Here is a 27,937-nt window from a genome sequence, read left to right as displayed (position 1 = left end):
AAGACAGTTTTAATGCCCCTTGGAAGAGTGGTGGAGGTCGCAGTGTAATAAAAAGACAATATCAATGCCCCTTGAAAGAGTGGTGGAGGTCGCAGTAGCTTAACAAGACGGTTTTAATGCCCCTTGGAAGAGTGGTAGAGGTCGCAGTAGCTTAACAAGATGGTTTGAATGCCCCGTGGAAGAGACATGGAGGTCACAGTAGCTTAACAAGACGGTTTTAATGCCCCTTGGAAGAGTGGTGGAGGTCGCAGTGGAATAAAAAGACAAAATCAATACCCCGTGGAAGAGACGTGGAGGTCACAGTAGCTTAACAAGACGGTTTTAATGCCCCTTGGAAGAGACGTGGAGGTCAGAGTGGTTTAAGAAGACGGTTTTAATGCCCCTTGGAAGAGACGTGGAGTTCAGAGTAGCTTAACAAGACGGTTTTCATGCCCCTTACAAGAGCCATGCAGTACAGCATATTAAAAACATTATTCCCATTATTAGGGAGTGGGTCTCCCATAGTCTTTGCCTATGCCTTCCAAGCAAAAGCTGCCTAAAATTAGGACGGAGGAACTTGCAATGCTGGCAAATAAGAGCCATGTAGTACACCATATTCAAAACATTATTCCCATCATTGGGGAGTGGGTCTCCCATAGTCTTTGCCTATGCCTTCCAAGCAAAAGCTGCCAAAAATTAGGACGAAGGAACTTGCAATGCTGGCAAACAAGAGCCATGCTGTACAGCATATTCAAAACATTATTCCCATTATTGGGGAGTGGGTCTCCCAAAGTCTTTGCCTATGCCTTCCAAGCAAAAGCTGCCAAAAATTAGGACGGAGGAACTTGCAATGCTGGCAACATGGACCACGGTCACCCTGGTGGTATAGTGATGGTGGAGGCTGAGGATAAGGAGAAGAGCAAAATACAGCCGAAATGAGGAAGCGTATACCCATGTGTGGGTGTGAAGCGGTGCATGGGAATACACCTCCCGAAATAACACAGTGGGATTTGACTTTAGGTTACTCTGCTGTCATTTGGTGTTGATGAGAAGTCTGGCCCAATCCAGCCCTTGTTCATTTTTATAAGGGTCAGCTTGTCAGCATTGTCAGTTGACAGGCGAGTACGCTTATCAGTTATAATTCCCCCAGCGGCACTAAAAACACGCTCCAATAACACGCTAGTGGCAGGGCAGGCCAGGACCTCCAAGGCGTACAGAGCGAGTTCATTCCAAGTGTCCAGCTTCGATACCCAATAATTAAAAGGCACAAGGAGGACGCTGGTACGGTCGGCAAGGTACTCCCTCACCATCTTTTGAAACTTTCCACTCCTTTTGAGAGTACCCGCGCCTCAGGGCCTGTAAGCAGGGAGGGTCTCAGAAAACTGTCCCAGAATGTTGACAGTGTTCCCCTGTCTCTGCTGGATTGGAGTTGCGTCTCTCTCGCCTGTACGCCTTGGTTGGGCAATGAACTGTGACCTCTGCCGCTGGAGTGTTCAGATGGGAATTTTTTTAACAGTTCTGCAGCAAGGGCCTTCTGGTACTGCCCTATTTTTGTAGACCTCTCCACCTCAGGAATAAGAGAGTGAAAGTTCTCCTCGTAGCGGGGGTCTAAAAGTGTCACCAACCAGTAATGACTGTCACCCAACATTTTGACAACGCGAGGGTCACGGTTAAGGCAGCGTACCATAAAGTCAGCCATGCGTGCCAGACTGGTAAGGGCAAGACTTCCGTGTCCTCACCAAGATGACGACTGACCATGCTCTCCTCCTCCTCCCCCCTGTCCTCAGGCCACCCACGCTGAACCGACGGTATGACAGTTGTACAGGTACTACCGTCTACAGCGCATGATACCAGCTCCTGTTCTTCCTAATCCTCCTCCTGTCCCTCATTGTCCCCCAATGCACGTTGGGATGAGATGAGGCTGGGCTGTGTGTAATCGCCCGTTACGGCTTCTTGATCCATCTCATCATACTCTGGCTGCAATGCCTCCTCTTTAATTCTCTGCAGAGAGCGTTGCAAAAGACAGACAAGTGGGATGCTGACGCTAATGATGGCATCATCGCCACTCACCATCTTGGTGGACTCCTCAAAGTTTGTCAGGATGGTAAATATGTCAGACATCCAGGTCCACTCCTGAGGTCTTATGTGTGGAGTCTGACCTGAATATCGACGGCCTTGTTGCAGCTGGTACTCCACAACTGCTCTCTTCTGCTCACAAATCCTTTGCAACATGTGGAGGCTAGAGTTCCAACGTGTGGGGACATCACACACCAGTCGGTGTGCCGGAAGCAGCAAACGCTGCTGCAACACAGGAAGGGCGGCGGAAGCTTCCGAAAATGAGCTGACAGGCGGCGTACTTTGACGAGCAGATCTGGCAACTCGGGGTACGATTTAAGAAACCGCTGAACCACGAGGTTAAGCACATGAGCCAGGCATGGTACGTGTGTGATCTCTCCTCGCCTCAGAGCCGCCACCAGGTTACGGCCATTGTCACACACGACCATGCCTGGATGTAGGTTCAGCGGTCTCAGCCACAGATCTGCCTGCTCTTTCACAGCTGTCCACAACTCACAAGCAGTGTGAGGTTTATCACCTAAGCTTATGAGTTTCAGCACAGCCTGTTGCCGCTTGGCTGATGCAGTACTGCAGTGCTTCCAGCTTGTAACTGATGTGGTGATATCTGAGATGGAGGCTGAACATGAGGAGGAGGAGGATGATGCGCAGGAGCTGTACACTGTGGGGGCAACACTGACTGACATAGGGCCCGCAATCCTCGGTGTGGGGAGGATGTGTTCCGTCCCAAGGTCCGACTGGGTCCCGACTTCCACTATGTTTACCCAGTGTGCGGTCACGGAGATGTACCGTCCCTGGCCACAAGCACTTGTCCACGTGTCCGTTGTCAGGTGGACTCTCCCAGTAACTGCGTTGTTGAGGGCACGGCAGATGTTTTGGGACACGTGCTTGTGTAGTGCGGGGATGGCACACCGGGCAAAATAGTGTCGGCTGGGGACAGAGTACCGAGGGACGGCCACCGCCATAAGGTTGTGGAAGGATTACGTCTCCACCAGCCTAAAAGGCAGCATTTCCAATACAAGCAGTCGTGAAATGTGCAAATTTAGGACTGTGGCCTGTGGGGCGTTGGCTGCGAATTTGCGCTTTCGTTCAAAGGTCTGGGATATGGACAATTGAACGCTGCGGTGGGACGTGGACGTTGATGCTGTTTCTTGAGAAACTGCCATAACAAGTGAAGACTGAGAGGAAGGGGCATCTTTGCATGCAGTATGGACAGGGGATTGCCTTGCACGCACAACAGGGGGCTCTCTTACATGCACTACAGCGAAAGAAGCAGTGGTGACACCCGCTAACACTGGTCGTGGACCCTGGGGTTCGCCCCACAAAGTCGGGTGCTTTTCTGACATGTGCCTGATCATGCTGGTGGTGGTCAGGCTGGTAGTTTTGTCACCCCTGCTGATGCTGGCATGGCAGGTGGTACAAATGGCCTTTTTGGGGTTATCAGCAGAGTCTTTAAAAAAATTCCAGACTCTGGAAGACCTACCGGTTGTACTGGCAACGTCCCTCATGTTGGTGTTATGGGGAACGGTTGCCCGCCTTCTGTGTGCGGCCACCACACTGCTTCTTCCTGCCTGTTGGGGTACTCCGCCTCCCTCCCCCTGTGTGCTGCTGGCATCGCTCTGTGTGTCCTCCTGCCACGTTGGGTCAGTTACTAGATCATCCACCATCTCCTTCTCTTCCACTTGCGCACCACGATCCTCCTCCTCACTTCCTGGCAATTGTGTCTCATCATCGTCCACCTCTTGTGACAAATTGCCAGCGTCGACTTCCTCTGGCCGTGGCTGTTCAAATATTTTGGCATCGCTACATGGGATCTCCTCTTCCACCACTTCAAGCGGAGCAGGCGAGGGGCACAAATATGGAAATGGACCAGTGAACAGCTCTTCAGAGTGTCCAACTGTGGGATCAGTTGCTGTCTGACAACACTCGGTATGGTGGGAGGAAGGCGCATCAGGGTGAGGAGGAGTATGCGGTCGACATTCACGGCTACTAAAACTTGACCATGTGGAAGACAGACCGGAGGTGGTGGTGCCCAGGTAACTCGAAGTATTATCTGCTATCCAATTAATAACCTGTTCACACTGATCAGTTCGCAATACTGGTGTTGTAGTGTGCTTCCCTAGTAATTCGGTCAAGAAGTGGGAGTGAGAAGAGGTGGCTGTTGGTTGTGGCACATTTTCACCTTGGCCAAGGCCCCGTCCTCTGCACGCACCATCACCAGAACGTCCAGTTCCATGTCCCTTGCCACGCGCCTTGCCAATTGTAAATGAAGTAAAATAGCTTACACTCGCACTATCAATGGAAAAAGGGTAATAAAAAGGAGATTAGAACCGTGGAAGAGGAAAACCACAGTTCTATTTCTCTGGCCTACACCAGAATCTTTTAAACAGATATATTTGTGTCTGAACAGTCAGGGAGACACTATTACTGTTTTTTTTTTACGGAAAAAAGGCCAAAAGCTGGATAATACAGAGATTTGAACCGTGGAACTGCAAAACCAAACTTCTAGTTATCTGGCCTGCACCAGAATATTTTAAACAGATATATTTGTGTCTGAACAGTCACAGACACACTCAATTTTTTTTTTTGGGGGGGGGAAATACCAAAAGGTTAATAAGACGTGTATTTGTACAGTCTGACTGAGGGGAAAAAAATACAGGATTTAGATGGAAAAAAAAGGATTTTTCCTGGCCCCTGAGACCGGGGGATAAGTCTAGCAATTTGACCAGCAGGAGCACACAGGACTGTAATGCACTGTTTGTTGGTATAACCACTGCGTCTCCTATACAGCCTGCCTGCTTGATATCTGGGATGGATATTAGTCCTGAGAAGGACTGTTTGATTTTGCAGGCTTAACAGACCCTACACTAACTATTTCGCACTATATATCTCTCCCTAACTCAGCAGCACTCTCCCTACACTGTCTGATCCCGGGCGACTGTGTCCAAGATGGCGGCGCCCGGTTTTAAATACTCGAGGTGACGATGTGTGGCCAGCCAATCACTGTAATGCCCACAAACAACATGGCTGCGGCATTACAGTGACTGGCTGGCAATCCCTGCATGTTCATTGGCTCTGTAAAGAGCGCCAAAAGTGCAGGGCAGAGAACCGAGCTCCCGCTCGAGTAACCCGGAAATGCTCGGTGCTCGCCGAACATCCCGAGTAGCGAGATGCTCGGGCAAGTACCGAGCAGTGTTGAGCATGCTCGCTCAACACTATTAGGGTTGTGTTAGGGTTAGGGCTGTGATGGGGTTGGGATTTTTTTCAAAAGTAAAAAAAAAAAAAAAAGATGACGATATGGCAACTAGTGTTGAGCGCAAGTGCCCGCTACTTGAGTTTGCATTGGGTGCTCGGGTATGCACGGAGTATCGCGGATGCTCAAGTGACATGCTCGAGTCCCCGCTCGCATGTTTCATGGTTAACAGTGGTTTTTCCCCACGTATGGGGTATCTGCGTGATCAGGAGAAATTGCACAACAAATTTGGGGTCCATTTTTTCCTGTTACCCCTGCGAAAATAAAAATTGGGTCTAAAGTAACATTTTTGTGAAAAAAGTTAAATGTTAATTTTTTTCTTCCACATTCCAAAAATTCCTGTGAAGCACCTGAAGGGTTAATAAAGTACTTGAATGAGGTTTTGAGCACCTTGAGGGGTGCAGTTTTTAGAAAGGTGTCACTTTTGGGTATTTTCTGTCATAAAGACCCCTCAAATGTGATGTGGTCCCTAAAAAAATGGTTTTGTAAATTTTGTCGTAAAAATGAGAAATCGCTGGTCATCTTTTAACCCTTATAGCTCCCTAACAAAAAAAAAACTTTGGTTCCAAAAGTGTGCTGATATAAAGTAGACATGTGGGAAATGTTATTTATTACCTATTTTGTGTGACATATCTGTCTGATTTAAGGGCATAAAAATTCAAATTTTGAAAATTGCTAAATTTTTGCCAAATTTCCGTTTTTTTCACAAATAAACACAAGTGATATCAAAGAAATTTTACCACTATCCTGAAGTACAATATGTCACGAGAAAACAATCTCAGAATCAGGGGGATCCGTTGAAGCGTTCCAGAGTAATTACCTCATAAAGTGACAGTGGTCAGAATTGTAAAAACTGGCACGGTCATTAACGTGTAAACCAACCTCGTGTGTAAAGGGGTTAAGTAGCAGAATGGAGTCTAGGATTTCCTCTCTGGAAGTCTTCTTTCTTAGATGACCTTCCAGCTGCGCCAGTCATACGTTCATGGACCTTGCGACCGAGGTAGACACAATGTTGGCTTTTATTATTGATGCAGAGGTTTCCCAAGTCTTCTTGAGAAGACTGTCTTCCTGTCCACAGAGTCCTTTAAACATGAGGAGTTCTCGAATGGAATGGATGTCTTCCTCGCTACTCTGGCTATCGGAATATCAATTTTCGGAGTTTATTTCCATAATTTTATATCCCCCGGTTCGAATGGCAGGAATGATTTAAAGCTTCTGGGAATGATTAGTCTCTTTTCCACATCCTCCAGAATCATTGCTTTTATGTGGTAATTGACGGGGAATACCCTGTTTATGCAGGTTCTCACCCCCCCCGAACATCCCATCTTGTACCGATGAGGGCTGGTAAGTGTCCTCCACTTGCACTGTGTTCCTCACCGCTGATAAGTGTATCAGTATCCTCCCAGGAGAAGAGGTACTTTTTTCTTTTCCTCTGGGGGAACGGAGATGGATCCTTCCCTGTCCTGATCAGGATTGGAGTAATCGGACAGCTCCTCTTCCCCTGAACTTGATTCTAGCTCCAGACGTGGCCTTTTCTAGCAGGGCGCATTCTGGGGCGTTTGTGGAGAAAGTAAGTCCGTAACTGTACTTTGGACTTCCTTACTATGGCTCTTAAGTCGGTCATGAAGGAAGAATGTTCCTCCTTAACTACTTTAGCAATACATACGGTGCATAGTTGTTTCCCATGTGTCTGGTAGCTTCTTATTACAGATGGCGCATCTCCTTTTCCTAGGAACTGATATTATCATGTCTCTTTTAGGAGTCTCCTTGTCCTAAAATGACAGGGGATGCCGAAATTTACTACCGAAGACAGATGGGAACAGGAGTTTAAGAGGGAAACTATTCCAGCAAACTTACTTGGACTGGAGGCTCAGTGGGTGTATCAGAGCGACCAGTGGTTTGACCTTCCATAACTGGTGATCTGACTGTTTTGATAACCTCAGTCTCTTTCCCCTACTTAAATAGCATTGGTCTCACCTGTCTTCCATCTGAATAGTCAAAAACGGCGTTTCCACTTTAATTCAGGTTTGGCGCCATTTTTTTTTCAAATAGACCGGAAGTGCGTTCCACGGTGGAACGCACGCCGGTTACTAGAGGACCGCACATCATTCCCTCTGTAACTGGAAGTGCTGCTTCTTCCTTACTTGCAGCGCACACTGGGGCTGTAGCAGCTGGAACCCAGAGCCCCCTGTGCGGGGGAGACAGTTCTTCTCCGGGAGCCCCCACTCCTACCGGAAAAGGCTGAGGGACCCCTTGTTCAGCGGGGAGTCAGCCTCCGGACCCCGGCAGAAGGGAGGGGAGGAATGCCAAGATCCCATCCCGATCCTCCTGCGTCCGGCTTCAGGAACTCCTGCTCCTGGAACACGCGAGTCCTCTTCTGTGTCCGGCCCTGGTAGGGACAGGAAAAACACTGGAGTTGGGGTGGAGGGAGGGGTCTTTTAACCTCTTATGTGTTTCCTGTCCCTATCAAAAATATGTAGGACGACCTCCTGATGGTGCTGTCAGAGGGACGTCCTGGAAAGATAAATTTACCCAGGATTTGCTTGCTTTATTTTAATTACTACATTTAAATATTGCAAATTTTTTAGTTAAAAAAAATGAAAGCTTAGGGGTAAATGTGGTGATACTCTAACTCCTTAAATGTCTGAATGGGCCTTAAAGAAGACATATCGGGAAATAATGGTATTCTCTAGAATACACCAGTTATGAAGCAGTCTGTGGATGAGGTAATGTTAAGATCTCATCCACTTTGCTACTGTAATAAGCAGCAGATTTTCTACAGTGTATCAGCTAAGTGTAAACACACCCTTAAGATACTATTAAAGGAAATCTGTCAGCAGTTTTTTTCTATGTAATCTGAAGACAGCAGGAGATAAGAGGCTGAAACTCTGAACTCAGGGAAGTGTCACTTGCCAAAGTGTGTGCGGTTTACTAACTGTGAAGGATTTATCACTAAGAGATTAACGTTGCTGGACTACACTAGTCTGGCAACGCCCACTCCTGTGATAAGCAGCTCACTGTCTATGGACTTTGTACACAGAAAGCCTGGTGGGGGCGGGGTTAGCTGAGGTGTGGGCGGGGTTAGCTTTCTCAGCTCTACTGTATTCTAAATCTAAAAACTCTGTGTCAGATCTGCTGCACCCAGTAATCTAAGTGATACATCGTAGGAATCAGCTTCTCTGCCTACATCAGGCTGCTCTCAGATGAGGTAGCAAAAACCTGCTGATAGATTCCCTTTAATCAATCATGTAGTCCACCTGTTTAAGATACTTGAACTTGCACTGTCATAAATAAGTCAGGTGATCAGAGCAATGTGTCATTACAGAACATCTGATGATGTGCCTTTATAGTCACCCAACTGCTGCTGCCAATCTCAGGCCTCAGGTGAGTAGATGACCTCCGTATCATTTTTTAATTTAGCCAGACAACCCATCTAACTAAATTTACAGAAATAAGAGGTAATGTCGAAAATAAAATTAAAAAAGTATATTTTTTAATCACTGATACTGAATGCTATACTCATGAAGATCATTACTGGTGACATGTAAAAGGCAGTAGCTAGAAGTAAATAATACAGGGTACAACCTGGCATTGTAGAGTACCACACTCCTCAATAGAAGTGCAGCATGTAGGGGGGACACAAGCAGTTCTTCTTACAGACTGGAACATCACGCCCTCCAGATAGCTTCTCCTTCCATCCCCTGATGAAACATATTCATAACATATACATATTGTAGGTACAATGGGCCACATCAAACAATTCAACTGAGATATAAAATGTGACAGTGAATTAAGACCTTGATATAGAATAAATATATTCGGGTTTGATAAGAAATTCTTTACATCTTGCAACTTCCATCTTCAATAAAGCTCCTTTTGCTAGAGGTAGCTACTCTTCTGTTCTTCCTACATTTACACATCATACGATGAGGTGGCCAGCGTTCCACGCAGTGGCGGCAGGAGCGCGCTTCAGTGTCCGTGTGCACCGTGTCTTCAGGGTATAACAAAGCTTCCGCTCACGTGTGTCCTGACTCCGCTCTCCAGGACCGCGCTTCAGTGTCCGTGTGCACCGTGTCTTCAGGGTATAACAAAGCTTCCGCTCACGTGTGTCCTGACTCCGCTCTCCAGGACCACGCTTCAGTGTCCGTGTGCACCGTGTCTTCAGGGTATAACAAAGCTTCCGCTCACGTGTGTCCTGACTCCGCTCTCCAGGAGCGCGCTTCAGTGTCCGTGTGCACCGTGTCTTCAGGGTATAATAAAGCTTCCGCTCACGTGTGTCCTGACTCCGCTCTCCAGGAGCGCGCTTCAGTGTTCGTGTGCACCGTGTCTTCAGGGTATAACAAAGCTTCCGCTCACGTGTGTCCTGACTCCGCTCTCCAGTACCACGCTTCAGTGTCCGTGTGCACCGTGTCTTCAGGGTATAACAAAGCTTCCGCTCACGTGTGTCCTGACTCCGCTCTCCAGGACCACGCTTCAGTGTCCGTGTGCACCGTGTCTTCAGGGTATAACAAAGCTTCCGCTCACGTGTGTCCTGACTCCGCTCTCCAGGACCGCGCTTCAGTGTCCGTGTGCACCGTGTCTTCAGGGTATAACAAAGCTCCCGCTCACGTGTGTCCTGACTCCGCTCTCCAGGACCACGCTTCAGTGTCCGTGTGCACCGTGTCTTCAGGGTATAACAAAGCTTCCGCTCACGTGTGTCCTGACTCCGCTCTCCAGGACCGCGCTTCAGTGTCCGTGTGCACCGTGTCTTCAGGGTATAACAAAGCTCCCGCTCACGTGTGTCCTGACTCCGCTCTCCAGGACCGCGCTTCAGTGTCCGTGTGCACCGTGTCTTCAGGGTATAATAAAGCTCCCGCTCACGTGTGTCCCGAGTCTGCTCTCCAGGATAACGCTGTGCTACCTTTTGTTTGACACCGAAGCTTTTGGTTTCACAGACATGGAGGGAGCTAGAAAAGCAGGAAAATAGAAAAATAAGTGAAATGGCAGAAGACGCCTTCTCATACAACGGAACTATACAAACATTCTGTGGGCTATCTGGCTTTGTAAAACACTTGCACAAGCCATTTGGGGCTGCAGAATATTTAAGCCCCTCAACAGCCGAGTAAATTACAGTTCTATTTACAAAAGCACACCGGCATATAACGCTGACTGACTATCAGCTTTCTCACTATGTATTTATTTCATACCACCCCGGTTACAGCTATACATTTCCTGTTATTATGGGAAGTTGGGTGATGTGATCTCCAATCTGACAAACAGTCCAGTACATGTGCTAATGGGTACACAGGATATCCTCACTGGTCACATCCCTCCCTCACCCACTGTATGTCAGATATAAGGGAAGACGAATGATACTGTATTTGCTGCAGTGTGATTGTTTGCTATGTGCAGCAAAGACAACCATAGAGCAGTTCTCATTTTGCATGATTCTGTTCTTCTAAAATGAAAAAGCAGATGTGGTTGCTTGCTTTTCATTAACCTGGCAGTGTTATAGCAGGGAAGACCGTATAAAACTACTGTATACATCACATAAGATACAGACTACAGCAATTTACAGACATCATTACTGTCCCCATTGGGGCTCACAATTTACATTCCCTATCAGTATGTCTTTTGAGTGTGGGAAGAAACCGGAGATCCCAGGGGAAACCCACGCAAACACGGGGAGAACATACAAACTCCTTTCAGATGTTGTCCTTGCTAACCACTGAGCCACCATGCTGCCCATGATATAGGATATGCTGAGTTTGCTGTGTTCATCACATAGGATATACAGAGACTATGTATCCTATGTGATGTATATACAGCAGTCTCCTTGTATCCTATATAATGCATATCAGCAGTCAGTTTATCCTATGTGATGTATTTACACCAGTCTTACGATATACTGAGACTGCTGAATATATTTCACATAGGATATAACATGTAATGTCTACTGCACTGAGACTCTGTAGTATTCATCACATAGGATACACTGAGATTGTTGTATACATCATATAGGGTACACTGAGACTGCTGACATGTTAATGCTGTAGACAAAAAACAGCGGCGCTGAACCCAGGGATGGGTGAGTAAAGGACAGTTTGTCTCTTTTTATAGAAAAAACTCCTCTAAGGCTAGTTTCACATTTATATTTATTTATGCTGTATACTTAGGTCAGGATTTCCACCCAAACTTATGAAATACAAGACCTCAGATTCACTATAATGAGGAAAGAGGAGTCACTTGGAACTGTCTATGGCCTCTGTTCGCAAGTGTCCGTTTTATTAGCACAAAAGTATAGTTGACTTCGCTTTTGAGCATGCCCAAAAAGATGCGGTACCGCTGGGAAAGATGGAGTCATCCTCATTACAGTGAATGGTTTTGTCAGAGGTTTCATCTGAATTGAGTCTTTATGAGATGTAGACAGAAACCCCTATGTAAATGTTTAGCACAGAGCACAGGATAACTGTGAACCAAGCCTTATTGTGATTTTTGGGAGGCAGAATAACAAATCAACAGCAGTTCAAGAATTGGTTTTATTTTTTATGCTGTTCATAGTGTGGTACAAGTTTTCACTCTTTACCATCTGACATTAACTGACTCAATTCAGTAAAAAATACTGTAGTAGATGACGATTACTACAGTATCTTTTTACTGTCCCTAGTCTAATCCCATCAACTAATCTAAATTATTTCTTTTGATTCTTTTTTTCACAAAAGAAAAAAAAACAACCGGAGGCCGATCACTGAAGAGCTGCGGTGCAAAAAAAAAAAGAGATAAAAAAAAAAAAAAAAATAGAAAAAAAAAAGGCCTTGCCAAAAGCGAGCATGGTTGCTAATCAGTGGTGTTCGTCTGATCACAAATTTGAGAGCGGAATCAAATACATCACTATAATTATTTTACGGGCACTCTTCACCAAAAGGACACCAGTGAGATCACCACAAGGCAAAGCTGATAAGGTGGCCGACACGTGGTCACAGCAATGAGAGATAAACATCAATCTTTAGCGGAGCACTGCCAGACAATTTGCTTTGAAAGGTGCTTTTTTTATTATTATACTCACAAGAACACATAAAAAGTATATCAAACCTGCGGCATACCGTTCTCTACCCGAGCATGGGTTTTGCCTGTCTGTTTCTTCCTGTTGCCCCAATACTCCTAACAGTATTGTTGGCGGTGATGGATTATGTAACTACTGGTCTCAGCAGGACTAATTGCAACATCACCGGATGAAATACACCGACACTGGAAGTGTGAGGAGGAGGAAATAAAGATTGCAGACATGGCAACATTGTACTTTATCTGTGAGTGGACAGAAACCTTTACTGATCCCCACCAAATGACTGTTTTCAGGTAAGGCCGGATGAAACAGTATACAGAGTGGCCTGCAGCTCTAGAGGAATGGCAGCTATCAGGTACTGCAGCTCATCCTCCAGTCTCTTCAATAGGAGCGGATCTTCATCACCTGATAATTAAAGGGGTTTTCCCATGAACAAAGTACCATACATTTTAATGAATAGATCTTGGAATAATAATAATTTCCGCAATTGAATCTACCGTATTTTTCGGACTATAAGACGCACTTTTTTCCTCCAAAATTTTGGAGGAAAATGGGGGGTGCGTCTTATAGTCCGAATGTTGGGGGGGGGGGGGTATATATATGTGGGGTGTGGGGGGGAGCGGGGTACAGGAGGCAGCAGCCGCCAGCTGCAGCCTACACTGTCCCCGCTGCTAAAGAAAATGAATATTCACTGCTCCCCACGCCCATGGGGCGTGGGGAGCACTGAATATTCATGCTCCTTAATAGCGGCACACAGTGTAGCTGCGCTGCGGCTCCTGCTGCTGTCGGAATAGCCTGTGCCCGCTGTTAAAAGGCATGAATATTCCACCTCTCTCCACGCCCATGGGCGTGGGGAGGGGGTGAATATTCATGCCCTTTAATAAGGGGGCACACAAGATAGCCGGCAGCAGCAGGAGCCGCAGCGCGGCTCCGCTGTGCGCCGGCTATGAAGGAGAGTGAAGTCACTACACCCCGCGCACACAGTCCCGGCGTGGGGAGCAGTGACTTCCGGCAGCTGATCTCTCCTTGTGAGCCGCGCATGGCAGTGACACCATGCATGGCTCACATGGAGAGATCAGTGCAGGCAGACAGGACGCAGCGCTGGAGGAGAGAAGAAAGGTGAGTAGGAGTGTTTTTTTTTTTTTTATGTGCAGCATGATCGGGATTAGGGGGACCATGTATACTAGGATAAGGATGAGGGGGCCATACATACCAGGATGGGGATGAGGGGTGCCATGCATACCAGGATGGGGATGAGGGGTGCCATGCATACCAGGATGGGGATGAGGGGTGCCATGCATACCAGGATGGGGATTGCGGGTGCCATGCATACCAGGACAGGAATGAGGGGTGCCACGCATATCAGGACAGGAATGAGGGGTGCCATGCATACCAGGACAGGAATGAGGGGTGCCATGCATGCCAGGATAGGGATGAGGGGTGCCATGCATGCCAGGATAGGGATGAGGGGTGCCATGCATGCCAGGATAGGGATGAGGGGTGCCATGCATGCCAGGATGGAGGGGTTCTATGCATACCAGGAAGGAGGGATGCAAGGCATACCAGGATGGGGATGGGGACCACGTATAAAAGGAAGGGGGGGGCACATATACCAGGATGGGGGATATTGTCAGAATTGGGGGACATTACCCCTATACCAGTGTCAGCAGAAGACCCCCTCCCCCTTAAAAGTGCATCATGACCACATTTTTTGCTTACATTTTTTTATTATTATTTTCCTCCTCTAAAACCTAGGTGCGTCTTATGGTCCGGTGAGTCTTATAGTCCGAAAAATACGGTATTTAAATAAAATGTTCCTGTGCTGAGATAATCTTATAAATGTGCCCTTGCTGTGTACTGTGTAATGGCTGTGTCTGATCATACAGGAACATGGTCTGATCATATCACAGCTCCTGGGCAGGGGAGGAAGCAATAGAGTATACAGACATTACAGCAGGGGATCACAGCTGATTCTTTTCGTGAGGCAAAACGTTTCCCAGCCTGTATTTAAACAAATGTTTTGCCTCAAAGAAAGAATAATCTGCAATCCCATCCTGTAATGTCTGTATACTCTTTAGCTTCCTCTCCTGCCCAGGAGCTGTGGTATGATCAGACAGTGTTCCTGTACGGTCAGACACAACCATTACACAGTACACAGCAGGGCACATTTATAAGATTATCTCAGCACAGGAACATTTTTAAATTTTTAAACACATCCAATTGAGAAAATTATTATTATTCCAAGATCTACTGATGTTGGTTTAAATTAAGTGTTCAAGGGAAAACCGCTTTAAAATAGTAATTCACTTTTTTTCTCTTAAAATATTCATCAGGCCAGTACAATTACAGCAATATCACATTCATATAGGTTTTTTTTATGTTTGCTCCGTTTTGTTCACCAAATAATGTAGCAGGAAAAAAATGTTTATTCATCACCATATTTTGGGAATTACAACTTTTTATTTCTCTGCTAAAAGAGCTGAATGAGGACTTGTCTTTTGCGGGACCAAATTATGTTTTCAATGTTATGATTTTTCTTAGTGGAAAAAGCAAAATAATAATTTGTAGTTATGATACCTTTTAATGGATAACAAAAATAAAATAAATGATGTTACAAAACAAGCTTTGGAGACTACTTGGGTCTCTTCATCGGGCTTGTCATAACAATGTATCTGAACAAACACAAAGATATACATAAAAAAGGAGATACATGGCATAATAAATGGACATTTAAATAAACAAACTGAGCTCAAAGAATGAATCCTTAATTGGATTAGATTATTGGTGTGAAAGTTTTATTGTCCCAATATCCATGTAAGATCAGAGACCTGGTGCCCTCCCTGTCTCTGGCGCAGAGGCTTCAAATATTGTAGTGAGTCATAAATCCTACTGACAGATTTAGTCCTGTGTGAGGAGGGTATCAAAGACTCGTTTGTATTCCCAAACCCTTCAATGATTTTGTGATTTGAAGTTGGCTTTTAATATGACAACTTTCATATTGTTTATGTTGTGTCCTGGACCACAGAAATGTTTGACCACAGGTAAATGAATTTTGTCTGTAATCATGTGGCGATGAGACCTCATCCTTGCTCTCAGTTTCTGTCCTGTTTCTCCCACATAGAGACCCCCGATACACCGATGTCTGGACTGAACCATTTTGAATGCTTATGAAGTTGATTTCAGTTTTTGAGTTGTCCAATGTTAAGTTTATGGTGGGATGAAATGTATTGAGTTTATCATGGAATTTTAGAAGTTCTTGCTCAGACTCTATCCAAATTATTAAGATGTCATCCATATAATGGAAGTAGGCCAAGGGTTTGATAGAGCAGGATGCTAAAAAGTCATTTTCCAGTTTAGCCATGGAAAGGTTGGCATACTGGGATACCATTTCGCTACCCATAGCAGTTCCGATGCATTGTAGATAAAGATCCTCGCCAAAAGAGAAAAAGTTGTGTGCAAGAAAGGTATCTTTACATACAACCCTATAATGGCATTTTATTTCACTTTTTCTGCAGCAGTAAGATGAGAAAAAGAAGATTTTGGGTATGGTAAAATCTCTCTCTCTCGTAGCCTTCATTAGGAGACACAGGAATACATTAAGTCTGCTGCTCCTAACAGTATACCCTCGCAAAAAATAAAAAAAAAAGTCAGCTCCACCCCAGCAGACTATGCCTAGCCTAAAATCAACAAGCTCCTCAGTTATCGAGAAAGCCATAAGAGAGGCAGAGGAAAGAATGAAAGAGAACTTCCAACCACTTCGAGAGAAAATGAAGGCTACGAGAGACTACAGTGAGTACCAAAAAAAAATTTATTTCTCAGTCGCTTCATTGGAGGATGCAGGAATCATGGGAGTCCTAAAACTGTCTTTAGGGTGGGGATGACATATATATATATATATATATATATATATAGTACAGACCAAAAGTTTGGACACACCTCATTTAAAGATTTTTCTGTATTTTCATGACTATGAAAATTGTACATTCACACTGAAGGCATCAAAACTATGAATTAACACATGTGGAATTATATACTTAACAAAAAAAGTGTGAAACAACCGAAAATATGTCTTATATTCTAGGTTCTTCAAAGTAGCCACCTTTTGCTTTGATGACTGCTTTGCACACTCTTGGCATTCTCTTGATGAGCTTCAAGAGGTAGTCACCAGAAATGGTCTTCCAACAATCTTGAAGGAATTCCCAGAGATGCTTAGCACTTGTTGGCCCTTTTGCCTTCACTCTGCGGTCCAGCTCACCCCAATCCATCTTGATTGGGTTCAGGTCTGGTGACTGTGGAGGCCAGGTCATCTGGCGTAGCACCCCATCACCCTCCGTCTTGGTCAAATAGCCCTTCCACAGCCTGGAGGTTTGTTTGGGGTCATTGTCCTGTTGAAAAATAAATGATGGTCCAACTAAACGCAAACCGGATGGAATAGCATGCCGCTGCAAGATGCTGTGGTAGCCATGCTGGTTCAGTATGCCTTCAATTTTGAATAAATCCCCAACAGTGTCACCAGCAAAGCACCCCCACACCATCACACCTCCTCCTCCTTGCTTCACGGTGGGAACCAGGCATGTAGAGTCCATCCGTTCACCTTTTCTGCGTCGCACAAAGACACGGTGGTTAGAACCAAACATCTCAAATTTGGACTCATCAGACCAAAGCTCAGATTTCCACTGGTCTAATGTCCATTCCTTGTGTTCTTTAACCCAAACAAGTCTCTTCTGCTTGTTGCCTGTCCTTAGCAGTGGTTTCCAAGCAGCTATTTTACCATGAAGGCCTGCTGCACAAAGTCTCCTCTTAACAGTTGTTGTAGAGATGTGTCTGCTGCTAGAACTCTGTGTGGCATTGACCTGGTCTCTAATCTGAGCTGCTGTTAACCTGCGATTTCTGAGGCTGGTGACCCGGATAAACTTATCCTCAGAAGCAGAGGTGACTCTTGGTCTTCCTTTCCTGGTGTGGTCCTCATGTGAGCCAGTTTCTTTGTAGCGCTTAATGGTTTTTGCAACTGCACTTGGGGACACATTCAAAGTTTTCCTAATTTTTCGGACTGACTGACCTTCATTTCTTAAAGTAATTATGGCCACTCATTTTTCTTTACTTAGAATTTGAATTATGGCAAGAAAAAAGCAGCTAACAGTCTATTCAGTAGGACTATCAGCTGTGTATCCACCAGACATCTGCACAACACAACTGATGGTCCCAACCCCATTTATAAGGCAAGAAATCCCACTTATTAAACCTGACAGGGCACACCTGTGAAGTGAAGACCATTTCCAGTGACTACCTCTTGAAGCTCATCAAGAGAATGCCAAGAGTGTGCAAAGCAGTCATCAAAGCAAAAGGTGGCTACTTTGAAGAACCAAGAATATAAGACATATTTTCAGTGTTACCACAGAAGGAATTGCCCTTACTTAAGTCGCCACCTGAGCGACTAGTGCCTGCAGGACCATCCTGCCAAGACTTGAGTCTGCCAATACAAAGTTAATTTAATACTTAAAGATGTGAACTGATGACCAAATAGCTACCTTTCAAAGTTGAAGAACAGACGCCTGGTGCCACATGACCCAGGAAGCTCCCACAGCCCACGCAGTGTGCGCCCGAACTGAATGGGGGAGATCTGGCTATAGCCCTATAGGCTTTGTGAATGGTTGATTGAATCTAGTGAGCAATGGCCAATCGAATCCAGTGAGGCGGTCAGGCCCCTGAGAGGGCTTTCCGGAATGACAGACAAAGTATCCAAACATCTGAATGGAGTGGTGGCAGACAAGAAGAGCCACACAGCGCTGATGTCAAACACGTGGAAAGCTCTCTCAGCAGAATGAAGGTAGGACAATCTCTTCGTTAAGGTGCAGGGGAAAATTTTTTTTATTATATATATATATATATATATATATATATATATATTTTTTTTTTTTTGTACCGTGTTAGCCAGTAGATAGAAAAATATTTAGATTTGAGAGTCCTATTAGCCTGATGAAGAGGCCTGAGTAACCTCGAAACCTTGCAACCTGTTATCTTTTCAGTTAGCCATTAAAAAAGGTATCAAACACTGAGGACTCTCAAATCTAAATATTTTTCGTTAAGGTGAAGACAACAAAACTACCTTAAAGATAAAAGAAATGGAAACAGTTGCAACACCACTTTGTCCAGGTGCAGGATGAGATAGGGAGCGCGACATAAGAGGGCAGCCAGCTCTGAAACATGTCTGAAAGAGGTAATTGCTATAAGAAAAGCAACCTTACAAAAGAGACAAAATGGTGAGATGTCTCTAATTGGCTTAGAGGGTGGGGACTGAGACTCATCCAGAACTAGATTGAGATCCAAGTAGGAGCAGTATGGTGACCTCAAGTAAGCTATTCCCCTGGAATAAAAAGTCATGACCTGAGGCTTGGAATTCAGATCTCTTGGACAGAATAGCCAAGACAGAAACCTGGCCCCTAAGGGAACTAAAAGTCAGTCCCGACTCCAGACAGACTGCAAAAAATAGAGGAGAACGGGCAGGAATAAGGCCATCGGGGAATGTCGCTAGTCTCAGACAAATGAAAATGGGTCCCTGGGGGAACCTGAGGTCTGTTCTGGCGGTTAGGGCCACCTGCCGATGGGAACTGATGGACAGGACGAAACTAATGAGCCCCACGTCTCCGAAACAGCTGGATAGTCCTGGACTGAGGGCATAATGTACTCAGGCCACCGGTGGCATCCACAATAGTCTTGTCCAACATTGTACGAACAGACAAAACCTGCAAGAGATCGCTTAAAAGTATGATCTGCATTCCATGCTCTGAGCCATAGAATGCAATGGATAGCCACAATATTGCTCGCCGTTTGACTTAAGCAGCCATTCACATCTAAGGACCCTGAAAAAAAAATACTAGCCAACCTGAGCGATCTGGTCAGCCACACCCTAGAAGAACCAGACAGAATACATTGCCAAAAGGTGTTTCGCCAAGGTGGTAACAGCCTTAGAAACCCAAGCAGCAGCAAAGGTTGGGCACAGGGCAGAGCCTGCAGCCTCAAATGCTGATTTGACTATTGACTCAATACATCTATCCGTAAGTTCTTAGCGCTCCTACCTCTGCAACAGGGATTTAGTGGTAGTTCTCGACAAACGAGATAAGCATGTCCATCACCGGTTGGTAGGACAAAGACGCCACCAGCTTTGCTGGGAAGAGGTACAATCTCCATGTGTCTTTGTCTCTGAAAACTTCTGTGTGGATACTCCCATCACTCATCCACTACTCCCCCAAATTCCTCGCGGTTATGGAAACATCTAGCCGTACGTCTTCCCCTTCTAAAGAAACCTGACTCAGTGGACGGAGAGGGATCTGACTCAGTGACCTTTAGAGACAGATTGAAGGACAATACAATACTATCAATCATCTCCCTTATGATTCCCCGCTTGATAGGAGTCCAAGACAGTATTGAAACTCAAACCCATGTCAGCTACTGAAATTACAGTAAGCGCAGCTGAAATCTTACTGGTAGCCTTCATTGGGAGACACCGCACCATCCCTTGGTTACTTGTTCGGGCGTGCATTTAAGTTGATTTTTCTCTAAAGGTAGTTGTACTTTTTCTTTCATTTTTTCATTCTTTTGCTACTCCTACGGCTTTCTCACTAGAGGAGGACCTGACTTTTTTTCTTAAAAAGTATGTTAGGGTCAGCCTCCACAAGTGGCAGCAGACTAACCCACGGTTCTTGTATTCCCCAATGAGGCAACTGAGAAACAATGTTTTTGCTGTTTTTGATTTTTGTACAGTTTTCATTTTAGGGGTTAAACAGTGTGACCGTTTTAAAGCTTGGGTCCTTCCAGACACAGAAATACCAGATATCTGAACATTTTCATTTATTTTTGTTTTAACGTGAAATATGCAAATATTTTTGCGAAACATTTACATTTACAATACTTTGGTATTGTGGAATATTAGATCTGTCAGTGTTACACTGACAGGACGAATGTTAGACCCAGCAATAAGCAAGGCCTAACAGGTCTCCCTAACTAGTAAATCCGTAAGTTATTCTTCAACCGCAATCACTATGAGAACCATTGCGTCGTATGGTGGCCAATGGGCTTAGAAATTGAGCTTCCTCCCACTCATAACCATCTAAATTTTTATCTTGGGTTTTGTCTGTGAAATGGCCGCAGAGTGAGCATACACATTGCATGTATACCAACTTATGCTCCGGCTCATTTGTTTGGTTTTGCTGTAGTTTCTTATACTTGTACAAACAGGGGTGAGGCCCCCCCTTTCTGAGCTGGGCATCAGTCTGGCACTTGTCCTGCTCTGCCCTTATTCACATTGAGGTCGGCTGACACAAAGTAAGATTTTAAAACTAGAGACAGGATAGGACCATCCCGACTGAATACACCTTGCAGCGGTGGGATGGCTTTTACGCTTTTTGATCAAAATAGTGTTAACCAAGTACCCTGTTATTTACATGTACTATTACTATTTACTCACTATAGGGTATATGCTCATTTTGTTTTTTTCTTGGGTTTTGCCTGTGAAATAGCAATGATGTGAATGTGCTCTACACTTGCATGTATAACAACTTATGCTCCGGCTCATTTCTTTGTTTTTCCTAAAATATGTTACATGGGAACAGTAAATCTTATGCCAAAAAACTCTTACCCATAATGCTTTACAACTTATTACCCTTTGTGCTTAGAAAGTAGTTAAGAACACAGCGAAACACATCAGCAAACTGGCATTGTTTTGTTGGGTTTGGCCACTGACAAGATGAGGTGACTATGTTAAATTTCTTATCTAAAGGGGTTGTCCAGACTTGGGGGTCCAAGTCTGTAGTCACTCTGTGACTGCCTACTTGTGAATCCTCACAGCGTGCACAGTGCGCCTTGTCAAGATTCTGCAGTGCCAAGAGTGGGGGTAATGTGACCGCGAGTATGAGATTTGCATCCTTCCAGCTACATTCCGCCTAGCCTTGTCCAGCCTCACTCAATACACTTGTATTCAGCAACGCACGAGGGTAGAGCAAAGTATTGTAGTGCGCATGCGCCGGCGCTCTTTGGCCTTTCCCCGGGCATGCGTTTTACAGTACTCAGCAGGGCAGAGAAGTGCACCTGTGCAGGAGCGCAATGCCGAAGACACTGTGTGGATGACGTAGCACACGTCATCCACACAATGCAAGAAGAGAGCAGGCATCAGATCAAGACCAGCAACACCCATCGGACCAGATCGCCCCGTAGGGGGGTATAATGAAACCTATTTTTTTGTTGTATGGAAAGCACATTGGGGACATACAGACAGCATTCTAGAATGCAGTCACGTAGGGCTTACAGATGCTGGCCAAACTTTATACGGGAAAAAACAGGTGACAAGTTCATTTTAAGGAACCAGTTTTCGGGGGATTCTCTGAGGCGAGCAATCCATGGAATTCATTCTGCACTTAAGTGCGTTTTGACTGAATAGCATATTTCTAGGTGCAGGATGTGCAAAGGTCTCACGTGAAATATACTTTAACCCTGACAACTTTATGGAAAACGTGCCCAAAGAACTTATATACTTACACTGTCGAGTCCCTGCTTGCTGCGTATTACTAGCACTGCTCTCAAATGAGGAATGAAAATTGTGAATGGTTTCCTGCAGAATCTGTCTTTCTCGACCCTTGAAGAGAAAAAAAAAGCAGTCAAAGAAGTTATCAGCTACACTGAGCTTTCATCAGCATCACACAAGCAGCGGATCCACCTCCAAAGAAAGGTTAAATGAATGACATCAGTCACCAAGTCCCTTGAAGACCCATTTCCCACATTCATTTGGTCTGGCCTGATAAAGGGTTTATTGGAATGGAGCATTACTGAGACTTGTCATTGGAGCCATAATAATCCTGCGTGATCTTGGCATATGATCTCAGTGTGTGACGTCCTACTTCCATTATTGTGGAAAGTGTACACACCCTATTCCGAGAGCAGCATAAAGTAGATACAGAGAGCCTGATTACTGCAATGTGTCACTTACTGGGCTGCCTGCTGTGGCTTGATAAACTCATTGCTTTATCAGCTAGAGATTATGAATAGAAAAGAAAGCTAGTAAACCTGCAGCCATGTAGTCCTTCATATTAATGGGATCTGTATAGCCCTGCCCCCACCACTAATTGGAAGTTTTCTGTGTACACTATGCATAGGCAGAAAGCTGCCAAACAGTGGTGTGGTTGGGGTTATATAGAGCTCAGCGGTTAGAGAACTGGTAGATCTGCCGCAGATAGAACTGATTTTTTTTATCAAATCTGCAGCAAGCAGCGCAGTAAGTAATACATCACTGGAATACGGATCTCGGTTCCTACATCATGCTGCTCTCAGATGGAGGAGCAAAACCCTGGTGTCAGATTCCCTTTAAACAGTCCAGTAATGTTGTTTCCTCCATGTTCAGGAGAATACTCACCTTTCCTGCATTGAGTTCAGAAATGGCTGCTAAAATCTGTTGTCTGGAACCATCTGTTTTTATTCCCAATTCCTTCAAGTCTCCATCAGTCAGTGTGAGAAAAGCTTCCATGTCCACCTATGGGGAAATCACAAAACCCATCGCTGTACAATGAATTTCTACTCTTCCAAAAGGAAAGCAATGAGAAGGAATCGCACACATTTCCTGAAGTTAATAAACCTCACGGATTAATTCCTGTGTATAGGAATTCATAAAAAGGCTTTCTAATGTGTACAACCACACATACAATACACCATATATAATATTGAGCTAAACACGCATGGGGAGATTTACTGATCCTAAAGTGGATCTGTCAGTGGAATATGGGATTCATAGAACAGCTACACGGCCCTACTAGCCAAACACTGGCATACCTGGAAGGCTGTACACAGATCTGCCGGTCTCCCATTGGCACTGATCACTACATACATTTCCAGAATACCAAGTTTTATTAGCAGGCCGGAAGGAAGAGTAGACCGTAAGATGCAGAAAGACACATACCCAGCAGGAAGAGAGCAAAAAGGAAATACAAGAAAGAGAAAGTGGCGTACAATTTCTCGGAATAGAATATTTATCAACAGCATTACAATAAAAAAGAAGCTTTACTATATGCTCACAAATATTTCATGTGAGAGAAATATATATATATATAATTTTTTTTGTTTTTTGTTAAATCTTTATAAGTATGAAAGGAGACACCACTTCTCTGCCACTGGGATACCTTGCGTTGAATGTCTAGTATGAGGATAACTGGTGGGTGTCCAAACCCTGGGGCACTCACCAATATGCAGAATGATCCTGCCTTTCCTGGCACAATAATCATCCATACAAATTACAAATATGCCAGTCACCCAATACAGTAAAACTTTTATAACTGACCATCTCTTTGAGAAGACCACACCACCAAATTTCCTAAGACCAATTTTCAGTCTACCATAGATTATGCGTATTGATTTACTATATAAACGTAGCAGAACTCCTAGACCACTTTTTCATACAAATTGGGGTGGTCATCCCAAAGCGATTTCACTTTATCTTGTTGGACAAGGCCACATCAGAAATATTTCACTTCTTTCTTCTACCAGATCAATCTTCACACATTGCAGACACGTGTTTATGTATTAATGCTCTTTTATAATCAACCCTTGAGTCTAATATCTTACTTCTTGTTCCTCAAAAATAGGCTGATATTTCTCCAGTGATAACTTCTTCAGGATGGCAGAGAGTTCATCTGCAAATATAAAAAAAATAACAGCCGCATATCATAAGAAACTTGAAGCCGGTATAGACATTTAGTGTAGTCTTTTTGATGAGTAATATTATAAAATGAATTAACTTCAGCAAAATATCTGCATGTGTAAGTACAGAGACCAAAGGAAAAAATGCTGGCACTACCACTACACCCAGTTACAAGAAAAAAATAGGATCAAACAACAAAAAATATTCAGTTCATAATAGCCATGTCTTGTGGTGCTCAGCTTTATACTTGTAAAAGATCATGAAAAGTCAGAGGAGAGCAAGAGAAGTGAAATTTCAGTAAAATGCACTTAATTTTGGTCACAGGATTGCAGACAGAGACATCAGTGACATTGTTTCGCGTGAGTACACGCTTCTTCTGGCTCACACAAAGCAAGTAGAGACCAAGATGTTCATGGATGGATGTTCAGTAATGGAAGACTTATGTACCTTCATCAGTGATGGTCCCGCTGCTGGAGCCACCGCTGCTTTTTGAGTGTTTATGAGACGAGGAAGACGATACAGATGACTCGGCTAAACGCCCTTTTGGCGAGGGTGATGGTGAAGGTGTCAGTGTAGGAGATGTGCTCTTAGAGGTAGAGGAAGTGCCAGATGGAGGTCGCTTCACAATTTCAATTTTCTAAGGTATATGAATAGAAGAGGGAAATAAGGAATTAGGTCACATAAGGCGACAAGAGGCACGTCTGGGTAAGGGGGCTCAGTCACCTTTGGTAGATGTCCATTGCTTGTAGGGAGGACGGCTGGCTGCTCTGGGACAGCAGATCCGCTGGTTGTGTTCATTAGACTCTGTGGCACAGTTTCTTTCTGCTTTGATAAAGAGGCCGCTTTTCGTCTCTGGGCTGCTATCTGTGACAAGACATTATCTGCGCTTCCCCCTTAGAACAAAAAAAAAAAAAAGAATTATACATTTAATACATTCGTTGCCATTACATTAAAATCCTGCAAACCTATCAAGGCAAGCTTAACCAGTAAAAATGGGTTGTGTTCTCGTTGAAATCGGCATTTTACATGCAGAAAGAATGCAATGAGAGAACAACATATGGATTACTCAGTCATTCTCAATAAGTAATTTAGAGGACTTTGTCTGTGCAATATAATTCTATTAAATGGTGGCAATCCAGTTTATTATGAAGGCTGTTTGTAAAAGTTTACCAGTAAAATATTTCCTTAACCAGTTCAAGACTATTTTGCGTTGATGGTTGTTTTCGTGTAAGGAATATATAGGTTTGTCGAGCAGGGCTATGCTGTGTGTTGGACCGGTAGTTGCATACTTTTTATGCCATGAAGGAGACGGTTTAGGAACACTGTTGCATTTCTGATTTTCCTTCCTGGGGCCAAGTTTAATGAGGAAACACAGCTTAGTACAGCCTCCAAAAACTGCACTGCATAGAGGATATGGGTGTGCAAGAGTCAGTAGCCATCACATGATCATAGAGGCAGCAATGCAGATTACCGGACAGCACACAAGGCGCTCTTTAAGCTTTGTATATTCAGTGATCAGAAACACAGAGATGGTAATAAGCCATATCTGTCTTTCCTATGGGAAGTCTGGCTTTCTCTGAAAGTCTGTTCTCTCCTCCTGTTGCTGCGGCTATTTGGAAATAGTTACACTACATGTAAAAATTGAAGAGAACAAAAATGTCTGTATATTTTTCTTCCAAATACAGCACTACTCTAATCCAATCAATGTATCTGGTATTGCAACATAGCCTCATTCTAGGGAAGTCACAATCTTAGGCACAGCTTTAAAGAGAGCCAGTCACCTTCCAAAATCTATATTGAACAATCTATACAGTGATATAGGGGATTTTGCCCTTCTAAATAAAAAAATCATACTTGCACTGTACCTAAGTGTGGTACATTTCCTGAAAAAATACTTTGAATTCACATACAAACAAGGAAGTCTCAGTGCACTCTTGGTGTGGCCAAGAGCTCAGTACACTATCATGCATGTTCAGGGCCTTCCATCGTTTCTGATTGGCAGCACTGTCTGTCCCACTTGTGTGCACACGAGCAAATGCAAGTGCGCACGGTTAGTGCAAGCATGCATTCCCCTCCCTGGCTCTTCTCTGCAAAGATCGCCCTCTACACTAGGACAAATGGAAGTACAGCAAGCAGTGGTAACACGCCCACCACGCCCCCTGGGATCTAGTAAAATAAGAAGACTGACAACTAAAATTAGGAGAAACAGTTCCTTAAGCAGTAAAAAGTAGGGTCATCTTTTCTTTTGCACCACCACTTTCTAACCATGTTCAGACGAGAGATCTTAATATCTCTTGGACCAAAGTATCACAAAGAAAATGTAGAGTAATCTACCTCTAATCGTTCCATGGGCTTGTCCTCCTGGTGCCTGTACTTTATGCAGACATGTGGATCCACCAGGAAGCACCCACAAGATTTCTGTCTTCTAGGGCTATCATTTTTGTATAAATACCAGTATATACATTTTTTTGCTCTATTCACTATGTAAAAGCACGGAGCTTCTCAAGGGGTCTCTCTCCCTTATCTGCATGGGTGTTGTCTACATATCATGGACGCTAAGGCTATGTGCCCACGATGCAGAAATGCTCCCGATTTTTTCCTGAGCGTTTCTGCATCTCCCTGGCAGAACAAAACGTATGCGGATTGTACATGCGGATTGTACATGCGTTTTTCCTGCCAGGGACATGCGGATGTGAAGCGTTCATCACATGCATTTCCGCATGCGAGTTGTCAAGCGCTTTCCAAGCGATTTTAGCATCACTTGGAAAGTGCTTGTCAACTTGGTCACACTATATAAATCCATGCAAACGACATGGATTTATATAGTGTGACCTTAAAGAATGGTTAAAAATAAAAAAATAAATCTATACTTACCTTCTAATGGCCCCCGGAGTCTTGCTTCGCTCCGTTCTCCCTTGTCGGCAGCTCGCGGTAAACTGCACTGAAGGACCTGCCGTCACATGACTATGACGTCAGCGCAGGTCCTTCAATCCACCGCGATCTGCCAGCATGGGAGGACGAGAATACAGGGGGCCATCAGAAGGTAAATATAACATTTATTTATTTTTTTTTTTTTTACAGGTTCTATGGTACCCAGGTCCGGAGGAGAGTCTCCTGTCCTCCACACCCGGGTACCATCCACACATTGAAACGCGTGGAATGCGCATCTACAAATGCAGTGATGCGTAATCCATGCGTTTCAATGCAAGTCAATGGCGGCGAAAACGCAGCACTTCCGCAAAATAATTGGGAGTGCTGCGTTTTTTTCCACAATGATAATCAGCAGTGGAAATTTCCGCAGCATGTGCACAGCACATGCGGATTATCATTGGGGAACATGGCAGGCCTTCTACCAAGCGTTTTTTAAGCATTTCTGCAGCGTTTTTGCCGCTGCAGAAACGCTTAAAAAACGCATCGTGGGCACACAGCCTAAATGTCAGCCATGTCAGTGTAGTTGGTCACGCAATAGTTGAAACTTACAACCAAAAATGTTATTATACAATGCATCAACCAATTAACCTGAATAATTATACACAAGAAACTGTGATATAGTCCAGTCAGAAATGATGAGAGGTGACATTTTTAGCATTTAATAAGTTAATTTTTTTTTATTTATTTTTTTTTTTAAGGGAGTCAATAGCAAGATGCTATAAAGCATCTAAATACCTTTGTAGACATCCCCCTGTCCAAATAGCTGATTTTACTATGATAAAAGGTAATATATATTTAATTTCTGTGATTATTCATGGTCCCATCTCTTACCGCACCCATTGTACCTCGATTGATACCTTGCTCGCTACAGCTAGCGCTGGCTTCACATGCGGACAGGATTTACCTTTTACAGAAACTTCTAATGCCCAATGTAAAACAGCTGACTACATGACTGGCTCCGTAGTATGTACATCCCTCC

The 27,937-nt window shown here is 44.4% G+C and overlaps 1 protein-coding gene across 2 annotated transcripts in view; it reads right to left on the bottom strand.

The window, feature by feature from the left end:
- Positions 1–27,937, bottom strand: part of ANKS6 (ankyrin repeat and sterile alpha motif domain containing 6) — a 120,236-nt gene that overhangs the window by 25,340 nt on the left and 66,959 nt on the right. The window contains exons 11-16 of one of the 2 annotated variants that reach the window (XM_073678507.1): positions 24,751–24,920; positions 24,475–24,664; positions 23,952–24,019; positions 22,750–22,866; positions 21,879–21,975; positions 8,777–10,251 (exon numbers count right to left, since the gene is read on the bottom strand). In XM_073678507.1, coding sequence (XP_073534608.1) covers positions 10,202–10,251; positions 21,879–21,975; positions 22,750–22,866; positions 23,952–24,019; positions 24,475–24,664; positions 24,751–24,920 — 692 coding nt within the window. In that variant the 3' untranslated portion in view covers positions 8,777–10,201. Of the gene's footprint in view, positions 1–8,776; positions 10,252–21,878; positions 21,976–22,749; positions 22,867–23,951; positions 24,020–24,474; positions 24,665–24,750; positions 24,921–27,937 lie in introns of those variants that run through there. The other variant, XM_073678506.1, reaches the window with a different exon arrangement.

The sequence above is a fragment of the Phyllobates terribilis genome, unplaced genomic scaffold (genome assembly GCF_046119375.1).
Source record: "Phyllobates terribilis strain yellow unplaced genomic scaffold, ASM4611937v1 Scaffold_4__5_contigs__length_816908805, whole genome shotgun sequence".
Classification (NCBI taxonomy): Eukaryota; Metazoa; Chordata; class Amphibia; order Anura; family Dendrobatidae; genus Phyllobates; species Phyllobates terribilis.
The sequence above is the reverse complement of the archived record's forward strand: the minus strand, read 5'-3'. Positions and strand labels throughout refer to the sequence as shown.